At 37.9% G+C, this 11,078-nt stretch overlaps 1 protein-coding gene across 6 annotated transcripts in view; it reads right to left on the bottom strand.

The window, feature by feature from the left end:
• Window positions 1–2,743: 2,743 nt before the first annotated feature.
• NT5C3A (5'-nucleotidase, cytosolic IIIA) overlaps window positions 2,744–11,078 on the bottom strand; it is a 42,108-nt gene continuing 33,773 nt past the window's right edge. For all 6 annotated transcript variants that reach the window (XM_047763373.1, XM_047763376.1, XM_047763378.1 and 3 more), the window contains 7 exons: window positions 10,778–10,847; window positions 9,193–9,239; window positions 8,065–8,150; window positions 6,269–6,358; window positions 4,962–5,124; window positions 4,216–4,416; window positions 2,744–3,450 (listed from right to left, as the gene is read on the bottom strand). In XM_047763373.1, coding sequence (XP_047619329.1) covers window positions 3,349–3,450; window positions 4,216–4,416; window positions 4,962–5,124; window positions 6,269–6,358; window positions 8,065–8,150; window positions 9,193–9,239; window positions 10,778–10,847 — 759 coding nt within the window. In that variant the 3' untranslated portion in view covers window positions 2,744–3,348. The remainder of the gene's footprint in view (window positions 3,451–4,215; window positions 4,417–4,961; window positions 5,125–6,268; window positions 6,359–8,064; window positions 8,151–9,192; window positions 9,240–10,777; window positions 10,848–11,078) is intronic.

Below are 11,078 nucleotides of genomic sequence, written 5' to 3'. Positions count from 1 at the left end.
TATAAGATACTGAAATGTATCATTAGGTTTTGTGTTTTATTTGAAGGTGCGTGTATGCCATCAGAACCCCTTGAGTCACAACTTAGCAGGACTGAAGTGAAAGAATGGGGAGGTGCTGCAAAGGGGTGTATCAGTCAGGGTCCTGGCTGGAAACCTCATGTGGGACTTCCGAACTGCTAATGAAGGGACTCTACGGACATGTGGGCAGGGCTCGGGGGCCCAGTAAGGATGTCGAGGTTCCCATGACTGCCAACAACAGGAGGAAGCTGTTCCACCTCTGGGCCTGCAGGGTCAAGGGGAGCCTGGGGGAGTTGGTGGAGAGTTGCAGCCACTCCCAGAACCGTGGCCACAGTGCAGAGCAGCGAGGGCAGAAACACCCATCCCTCCGTCCTGTCACTAGCTCTCATCAGCTGAAGCCAACTGGAAGCCAGAGGGCAAGGTGCTCAGTCAGGGGCTGGTGTTCTCAAAGGTCAGCGCTGAGGTGCAGAGGAAGGAAATGACTCTGGCCGGGGTCAGGGTGGGAGCAAATGGAGAATAACTGACACATGTATAGGAAAAATACATAGTTTTTTTAAGGAGCAAATGTTAGGGTTTACTCTTTGCAGAAGCAACTTCAGGGACCCTGTGGTTTGGGGAAGTAACGAGGTGCCTGCGGCCTTACCAGCTGTGCCGCCACCACTGTCACTAATGTTCTCACTCTCTTCTACAGGGCATACACAGTGATGCACCTTTTTCATTTAACAGAATACCCTAAGACCACTAGGTAGGTTAATGATCTGCTAGATTGAATTGCCCTTAGGAATGCATTTGACCTGTAACACTTCATTAGGCTTACGAATCTTCATGAAGATAAGAATTTTGTGCTTATTCTCTACCCTAGATCTTTAGTTGGTCCTGTTTGAATTTCTTCATTGGCTATTTTCTACAGTGGTGGAGACAGGTTGGCTGAATAAAATTTAAGTTTCTCAGAAATTGACACAACATTGTAAATCAACAATACGTCAATTAAAACACAGCAATAACAATTTTTGTATCTCTGGGGAAGGACTGTAGGCTTTAGAGCTTTAAGAATGGAGGGAAACTTTAGCTTGCTTTTGTATTTAAACCTCCCACCTGACTGCTGAGTTGGAACACTGATATTTTCTAGCCTTTAGACTCATGCTGAAATATTGGCTCTAGTGTCTGTCTCTGTCCTGCCGGCTTTTTTGTTTTTCAGCTTGAGGTATAATTATAAAATGGTAAGACAGTTCAAGTGTATGAGATGACTGGATGTAAATATACATTGTGAGAGTCCCCCATACACTTAACACATACATCATCTTCTTTTCTTTGAGAACATTTCAGTTCTACTCTCTTAGCAAATTTCTGCTATACAATAGGTATTATCAACTATAGTCCCTGGGTTATGCCTTAGATCCACAGGCCTCTTTTATAGTTGATAGTTTGTGCCCAACCCTTCTGATGCCTGGTAACCATTTTTTTTTCACTCTGCTTCTATTACTTCAACTTATTGTTTTTGATTCCACATATAATACCATGCAGTATTCATCCTAAACCTCTGGCTTATTGAGTGCTGCCTGGCACTTCCGTTCTTCCTGTTGCTAAGGACACATATATCATCTTGTCAGGTAGGTTGGCCTGACTGCAAGATTATACGTAAGCCCTTTAATCTTAGGTTTCTAGAACAAAGTTGCTTTCTTTGAAGCCTTCTTCCCTTGCATCTCCTGGGGATCTGGAGTCTTTATAAAATAGGAATACTGCTCCCAATTACTTATTGGTAGTTGCAGATATAAACATTTTGTGCTTATTAAAATATTGTTTGATTCTGTGTGGTCTCCATCCTTAGTGCTGGAATTTTTTTTGGTCATTTTAGGGCCACACTTGAGGCACATGGAGGTTCCCAGGCTAGGGGTCCAATCGGAGCTGTAGCTGCCAGCCTGCACACAGACACAGCAACATAGGATCGGAGCCTCTTCTATGACGTACACCACAGCTCACAACAACGCCAGATCCTTAACCCACTGAATGAGGCCAGGGATTGAACCCACAGCCTCATGGTTACTAGTCAGATTCATTTCTGCTGTGCCACAATGGGAACTCCAGTCTTGGCACTTCTAAACTGAAACTATTCTAACTAATCCACTTTTCTCCAGCTCCACTCCCCATTCCTGCCAACCTATCATAATTTCTAGTTTGGACTTCTACAGTAGCCCTCTAGCTTGTATGCATGGATATACAGGAATCCCCTGCTTTTTGGTTTACTTTAATATTATATTTAAGATGGGTTTTTTTCTGCAAAACCTTTTCTTCTTAAACTTATAGTATGAAAATTTGGAAAATAGCTACTATGACAAGGACATTAGGATTCATATATCACACAGACACACACAAGAAAAACATGGCAGGTTTTGGTGAATGAATTTGCTGAATAAGTAATAGTCAAATAATTAAAAAAGCTTTTCCAAAAAAAAAAAACAAAACCACACAACAGGAATTCCCATCGTGGTGCAGCGGAAACGAATCCGACTAGGAACCATGAGGTTGTGGATTCAATCCCTGGCCTTGCTCAGTGGGTTAAGGATCCAGCGTTGCCATGAGCTGTAGTGTAGGTTGGTTGCAGACACAGCTCAGATCTGGCGTTGCTGTGGTTGTGGTGTAGGCTGATGGCTACAGCTCTAATTAGACCGCTAGCCTGGGAAACTTCATGTACTGTGTGTGTGGCCTTCAAAAAGACAAAAAAAAAAAAAAGGCTTTTCATTTCATGTTTATCATCAGTGCTTCAATATAGAACATTCTGTAATGATTTAGTGACATGAAGATACCAATAGATTTTTTCAAACATCAAGTGCCAGTATTTTTTGGTAAATACTGCTTTTCATCAAACAAAATAACCAAACATACTATAATTTTAGGAGATGGTAATACTATCATCATAATTCAGCCAAGTTATAAAAATGACAACACTTAAAATCATGTACATTATTTCACCATTTCATAAAACTTTTTAAACTTCTACAAGCTTTCCCAATGTAAAAACTCTTCAAAAACTTCATAATAACATTAAGCTACAAAACTGACTCTAGAAATGTAGCGTTATTTTTCAAATTTTTCCTCTGTTTTGTTTTTTCTAATCTGTTAAAAACAGTGAGGAGTGTGCTGAGAGAAGTGGAGAAAAAGGAGATTCCAGTTGATGGATTCAACCAATCTGAAAATACTTCAGTAATGTAGAGAAGAAACTTCAAGAGCAAGAATGTATTATAAATAATAGTCTTTTAGCAAGACAGACAGATGAGCAGCTCTTGCATCAGTTGCACCCACAAGTGAGAGGTCTTCTTGAAGAATGCTTACTTATAGAATCTTCTGTAAGATAGAGTTGGCAACGTCCAATGATTCATCTCTTACTAGAACAATATCATAAGAGTCCATGTACTTTTCTAAAAGCTCATCCACCTAATCAACCAAAAAGAAAAAAATTACAAAAATTAAAATAATATGCAGGGGGGAGAAGTAAATAATCCACTATAAATCTCACTGCTGTGTTAGAGCATTCAGGTAAAATGTAGTAAATTAAACTTGTTTTCATAAAGCGTTTTGAAATGAAACACTTTCAAAATTTTAAAATTCATTGACATAGAAAATCTCCCACTCGGTTTTCCTTCCAAAATGATTTCTCTCTAGCCAGTGGTTCTAACAACTGGGGAGACAGCGCCCCAGGAACATTTGGCAATGTCTAAAGATAATTTTGATTCTATTAACTAGGGAGCACTGGCCTCTGGTGGGGAGAGGCCAGAGATGCCTCATTTAGAACATACATCCTCCGTCTCCTTAATAGCTACTGCAAGCACATGTGCATACCAACTCCTTTAGACTTTTTTTTTGTCTTTTTAGGGCCACACCCTCAGCATATGGAGGTTCCCAGGCTAGGGGTCAAATTGGAACTGTAGCTGCTGGCCTACACCACAGCCATGGCAATGCCAGATCTGAGCCACGTCTGCAACCTACACTACAGCTCATAGCAATGCTGGATCCTTAACTCTCTGAGGCCAGGGATGGAACCCACGTCCTCCTGGATACTAGTCAGGTTCGTTTCCGCTGAGCAGCAATGGGAACTCCCCAACTCTTTTAATCATCACCAAAGTAAAGGGATAAAGAGTAATCAAAATGTCTCTAAAGTAAACAGAGAATTAAACGATGGATATGGATATGTATACTTACTCTATCGTTTAGATATCCAATTTTCAGAATGTGTTCAACATTGGCTACTCCGTCTGCCATTTTTAAGTCCCCTTGGGAGTCTCCCAGCAGAATTATGTTGCTATTATTTTTTAGTTGATTGAAATATTCCGTATTCTTCAAGGAACCATCATGTTTGTTAAACACATGAATTAGTTCTCCTTTAAATCCTCTGAGCAGCCCCTATTAAAAATATAAATCCTTTGAAACAGCAAGTTCTGCAAGTTCTGCTTGTTGTATTTTCACTTTCATGATAGGTAAGAAGGGCTCTGAGAAGCTAATGACTTTCTAGAGACTGTAAGTTAAATACAATGCATTGAAAACACAATTTTTACTTTTCATTTGTTTCCCTAACCAAAAGGTCTCAGTTTATGTATATGATAAAATATTGTCTTTCTTAGGACTCATTCAAATAACATCAGTTCTAATTCATTTTTTTCCATCTATGGGTATTAAGTGTTCACAACTGCTGCATTAAATTACTATAAAAGAAGCTTTACTAATTTCCTTATTAGTTTATAGCTTCAGAAACAAAAGTTTAGGAAGGGTGTGTTATTTTTAAAACAAGGATATAGATACAACCCTGAGAGGGATGAGTCCCAGAGTCGGCCTATCAACATGGCCTATTTTAATGAATATGCACTAAGTAATAAATAAAAATGAATTTACATGATTAAAATAATTTGTGATGTTAAAATTAATTATGAAGAATGACTTGATATTCTTACATTGTCATCAAAATCCATGAAGTTGGACACCACTTTGACATTTGGATAATAAACACCAGCTTGACGGATAACCTCCTCTAGCACATCACCGATACCAGCCGAAAATATGAACACAGGGATATTGTACTGTTGGAGCTTATCAAAGAAATTCTCATATCCTTCCCTGTAAGATGGAGGTTGGAAGTGAGTGTTAAAGAGCAAGATACAGCTCCTTTTCACCTAGAAGTTAAAAAAGCTAAATAGTTCTACTGCATTCCATGGCTCATTAAATATCCTCATTTCAAAATACTACCTGAGAAGGCTGTTATTGATGTCTATGGCACTGTTAGCACCAAGTTTTTCAAACTGGTTAACTCTTTACATGCCTTTCGATAAATTCTAACAGTACAAATTAGATGATTTTAGACATGCACTGAAGACGGATATAAACCGACAATTCAGAAGGTATACCATTTAACAGCAAATAATTGAACCGCACCTTGAAAAACTGACTAGAGTGGGATGGAAGACCTGCTTATCTCCTATCTACTGTTAGAAAAGCCGAGTGGCAGGAACTAAGCTACACTCTCTTTACATCTGGCACCTCTTAAGATCTGGTGGCTGCAGGTACCGTCTTAATCTTAAAAATCAAAACCCTTTTTACTCTTACTAGACTACAGGTTAAGCTGCCTACAATGGAATGAAATACTAGCTGTCCTCACACTCTGACAAATTTAATGCTTTTCTCCTTAGAAATAGATCACCTTAAAATGCTGCATCATCAAGAAAAAAAGAAACAGCATCATATTTGCCTAATGAGTTGAAAATTTTAAGAAGTGGTAAACAGTACTGAAAATAAGCTTAAAAATGTTTGTATCTTATAATTCATGTATTACAAATATTTTTATTATCTGTTAAAACACATTCACCTTTCCTAGAGCTAACAGATTTCAAGGGGAGTTTGAGCATTCGGAAAGCAGATCATGTAACAGAAACAAGAGTTATGAGCTAAAAATCCTTTTCAAGTTGATTTATAAACACTCCTTTCATATTTCACTATCTTTCAAAAGTATTTTGTTAAAATATTTCAAAATGTCTTGGTTTCATAAATTTTTAAGTTAGTCTTGAAATTTTTAATCTTTAAAAAGGAAATGCAGATTTATACTGAAATCTCATAATTCCCTATGCCGAGATCTAATATGTCTAAATTCCTTATCTTACCACTCTTATGATAGGTGGCATATTTTGGATATGTTTTTATACATAATATTGTCATAGATTATTTTAATAAGAACACACACTTAAATACATTTATATAAGAAACTTACTTGAGCATAATGTCAGATTCTTCCACAATTTCTTTAAGTTTGGCTTTTGGTAAAGCCTGTTCAATAAGCAGACCATGTGATTTAGTATACCTGGAAAGTATAAGGAGAATGTCAGTTATCAAAGAAAAAGAGAGTATCAACTAAAACAAACTGAAACTATTACCCCCACCCCCCCTTTTTTTAGCTGCACTTGTAGCATGTGGAAGTTCCTGGGCCAAGGATCGAACCTGTGCCACAGCAGTGACAATGCTGGGTCCTTAACCAGGGAACTCTGTATTATCCTTATCTAGAAGCATTCTTCAGTGTGAGAAAAAGAGGATTTCATTCATCTTAAGTTTAGATTTGGAATTTAGAGATTTAAATTCATTACTAATGAATGTATACCCAATGTGTCTCAAGACATGATACATATCTTCCTTCTAATGTATTGCCCAGTTCTCAAACCCTGGCTTAGTTTAAATAAGATAATCAAAAGATAGTATGTGTAAATCCTTCCTCAGTCTACAGATAAGAACTGAATTAAAGCTGGGAAGCCATAACCATTTCTCTGATTGCAATGAGAATTACGGCAAGGCCATTTTTTTTTTTCCACCTGTTTGTGGTCTGAATTTTCATGAAATGCTTAATACTGAAGATGTTGCCTAAGAGAGCCAGAGAAAATCCTTGTTATGGAAAGTTTTATATATAAGTGCTTTGTAATTAATTTAAAAAACTATAATTATACCATCTTAGGGTAATAGGCCTTTAGAAGCTCTCTTGTTGGTATTTAAAAATCCACCCAGGGAGTGCCCATCCTGGCTCAGTGGAACAAATCTGGCTAGTATCCCTGAAGTTGCAGGTTCAATCCCTGGCCTCCAGTGTAACCCCTTTTCAGTGTTTCATACCATAAACACTGATTTAAGCGTGCAGGATATTCAGGTTAGGTAATAGGATAATGAAGACTGGTAACATCATTCCTGGTCTTTTAAGACTAAAAAAAAAAAACAACAACAAGTTGTTGCTTCTCAAATCTAAAAATCTTCTATTCTCTGAAAACTTCCACAAATGGGATGGGGCTCCAATTCCTATGATTATCTTGGTGGACTCTGTGATACAGCCTAAGTGTGTCAACATTTCTCTTAATAGCATCCAACTAGGATTCAACACAGTATTTTCACTGTGGTCTGCTTGGAATGTGGCTTTTTTTTTTTTTTTGGTCTTTTTGCCATTTCTTGGGCCGCTCTCACAGCATATGGAGGTTCCCAGGCTAGGGGTCGAATCTGAGCCATAGCCACCGGCCTACGCCAGAGCCACAGCAACGCAGGATATGAGCCACGTCTGCAACCTACTCCACAGCTCATGGCAATGCCAGATCCTTAACCCACTGAGCAAGGCCAGGGATTGAACCCGCAACCTCGTGGTTCATAGTCAGATTCCTTAACCACTGCGCCACGACGGGAACTCCTGAATGCTGCATTTTGATTAATGTGACCAATATCAGAGGTTCATTTCTCAGTAAGTATGTCATCCACTGGCTCCAACTGAGTTCACAGTTAATTTAAATCATAATTCTTTTTTACACATTCAGCCACATTTTACTCCTACTGATCTTCATCTTAAAAAAACAGAATAAAACAAATTCGAATAGTGCAGTGATTAGAGAATTAGAGTTCATTTTGTCATGTGTAATTACTGCTCTAACTCACTGGATAATTTATGAATCCATTCATATACAGTACAGGGCAAAAATGAACCACAGTTATAACTGTGATGTTATTTTATATTTTCACCCCTCCCATCACTCAATATACACTTACCATTCCACAATATAAGGGTACTTCTCTTCTACAGTAAGAACAGGATCAATTTCAATAGCATAATACTTTTCCTTTAGTTGTAGTAACTAGAAATAAGTGAAAAACTTAATCATTAAGATTATAGTTGCCATTAAGCTATTTAGTTTTATAGCAAGCAAAAAAAGTAAATAAGTGTTTTCCATAAACTGCTTTATATGGTAAAGATTAGATCATGCCTACCTAATACATGTATCCACTAAAGAGATCTTTGTTGATCTGTCTGTATGAATCAAAGCTACAGCTGCTGGCCTATGTCAAAAATTATGCTTGCCAAAAACTACTTTTTAAAAGTACAGTCATGTCAGTAATTCAGTGAAGTCAGTAATATGCAAATTATTGCTATGAAGTATTTTTTTTTCCTATGAAAGTATTACATTTGATTCACATTTGGAGAACATCAAGTCTTATTTGTTAAGTAAGAGTCTTATTGGCAGTTCCCGTTGTGGCACAGAGGAAATGAGTCCCGACTAGTATCAATGAGGATGCAGGCTCTATTCCTGACTTGCTCAGTGGGTTAAGGATCTGGCGTTGCCATGAGCTGGAGTGTAGGTCACAGACTCGGCTCGGATCCCTTAGTTGCTATGGCTGTGACATAGGCCGGCAGCTGTATAGCTTTGATTCAGCCTCTAGCCTGGGAACTTCCATGTGCTGTGGGTGTGGCCCTAAAAAGCAAAAAAAAAAAAAAAAAAGAGTCTTATTTATTAAAATAAGATGTTTTACTTACTCAAGGAGAGAACGGAGGCAGTTTTCTGATCAATTTAAGATAACAAAATACATAAAAATCACAGTATTTTTGTTTTAATTCTCCAGTTATTGTAAGGACACCAAAATATTTTGGTAATCAAAAGTTTTTCATGTAAGTTTTATTGTTATCACTATAAAGTTACTGTTAATTTTTTCATTAAAATACACTGGGAGCATATAATACAATAAACCTAAAATGTACTAAGTGTTTACTCTGTGCCAGATATGGCTAGAAGCTCTTTGCATCCATTCTTGTTTGTATGAATGAAGCAGGAAAAAAAATATCTCAGGCAAAAAAAAGGTAATGAAATCTTTGAGTAACTCTGGATTACAGTTAGTGCTTACCTTTTCTCGACACTCATCTGTAATTAGCTTACAGTTGTCAATGACATCTACAGGGAGAAAGCAAACTAGGCATTAAAAAATACTCTGATGCTACCAGTACTATAAAAACTATAAAATTACTTTTAATTTTAAATGCCAAGTCAACTAGCATGGTCATTACAACTTTTGGTCTTAGTGTTATAATTCACATGGCATTCCTAGAGAATCTATGGTTCCAAAATCTAAACCTCTAAATCTAAAATTCTTTTCCTACATTTGAGATTACTAGATTAGAAATTCTCCAGGGAGTTCCCGTCGTGGCACAGTGTTTAACGAATCTGACTAGGAACCATGAGGTTGCAGGTTCGGTCCCTGCCCTTACTCAGTGGGTTAACGATCCGGCGTTGCCGTGAGCTGTGGTGTAGGTTGCAGACGCGGCTCAGATCCTGCGTTGCTGTGGCTCTGGCGTAGGCTGGAGGCTACAGCTCCGATTCGACCCCTAGCATGGGAACCTCCATATGCCGCAGGAGCGGCCCAAGAAATAGCAAAATAAAAGACAAAAAAAATAAATAAATAAATAAATTCTCCAGATAGGAATTAGTGGGCCAAAGGGTATAGTTTTTAGTAGTTTTTAAAAATAAATTATCAGAATGATTTCTCAAATTATACATGTACCAAGAGTAAATGAGAGGTCTTAAATCACTGCTTGTTTATCACTTTGAAGAGTACTATTTTAAAAACTCATTGCTGGAGTTCCTGTTGTGGCTCATCAGAAATGACTCTGACTAGTATCCATGAGGATTGGGTTTGATCCCTGACCTCACTCAGTGGTTGGGGATCTGATGTTAGCTTGAGCTGTGTTGTAGGTCACAGATGAGGCTCAGATACCACATTGCTGTGGCTGTGGCATAGGCTGGAAGCTGTAGCTCTGATTCAACCCCTAGCCTGGGAACTTCCATATGCAGCAGGCATGGTCCTAAAAAGCAAACAAAACAAAACAAACAAAACTCATTGCCAAGTCTGGAAAACAGTAAAGGTATATTATCCTAGCAACACATTTTAATTTGATATTTATTTAGTAACTCACTCTATTATGTTTAGTTAATCAGACAAAAATTCAGTACTATTTCTAGAAAACAAAGAGTATTTAATAAGTCTATTTCCTTAGGTTAATTCAAAGTTTAAAACTGTTAAATATTTCCTGAATAATAAATATACCACATTTGGAGACACAAATTTCAGAAGTCTTGCTCTTCTTACAACCAAAACCATACAAACAGCCATTTATGTAAGATGGAGAAAAAAAAAAGAAAAAAAACAATACATAATAATCAAAAAAGCAGGCCCACTCAATGTCCAAAAAGAAGAAAAAACCCCAAGCAACATCACAGATTACATAGGTAGAGGTGTTCCCTGGTGGCTCAGAGGGTTAAGAATCAGCATTGCCACTGCTGGCTCTCAGATCACCCCTGTGGCTTGAGTTTGATCCCTGGTCTGGCAACTTCTGCATGCCAGAGGTATGGCAAAATAAATAAATAAACACACACATATATGCAGAAAAAGACCTTCAAACACTTCCATGAATGTTTATGAACGTCACACTTACTATGACATGATGGGCATCTTTTCCCTCTGTAGGAAAATCGACTCAGTGTCATATCAAAGTCTGTTATTACCTGTAAGAAAAGGGGAAAGGTAGAATGAAATCAGAGCCACCAAGGCCAGACACTTAAAATGTATATTTCCTACAGGCACGAGACTGTGCTTTGTCCCTGCCCCCCACCATAGGTTGTTCTGCCTACAATGAGTTTTCTAATGCAGTTCATGTATCAAGTCCTGAGAATTTCCTTAATTAAAAGGTGAACCTTAAATGCCCCTAAAATCTGATTAATTGTACAGGAATTTGC

This window comes from Phacochoerus africanus, chromosome 16, assembly GCF_016906955.1.
Source record: "Phacochoerus africanus isolate WHEZ1 chromosome 16, ROS_Pafr_v1, whole genome shotgun sequence".
NCBI classification, from domain to species: Eukaryota; Metazoa; Chordata; class Mammalia; order Artiodactyla; family Suidae; genus Phacochoerus; species Phacochoerus africanus.
This window is presented reverse-complemented; position numbering and strand designations above follow the sequence as displayed.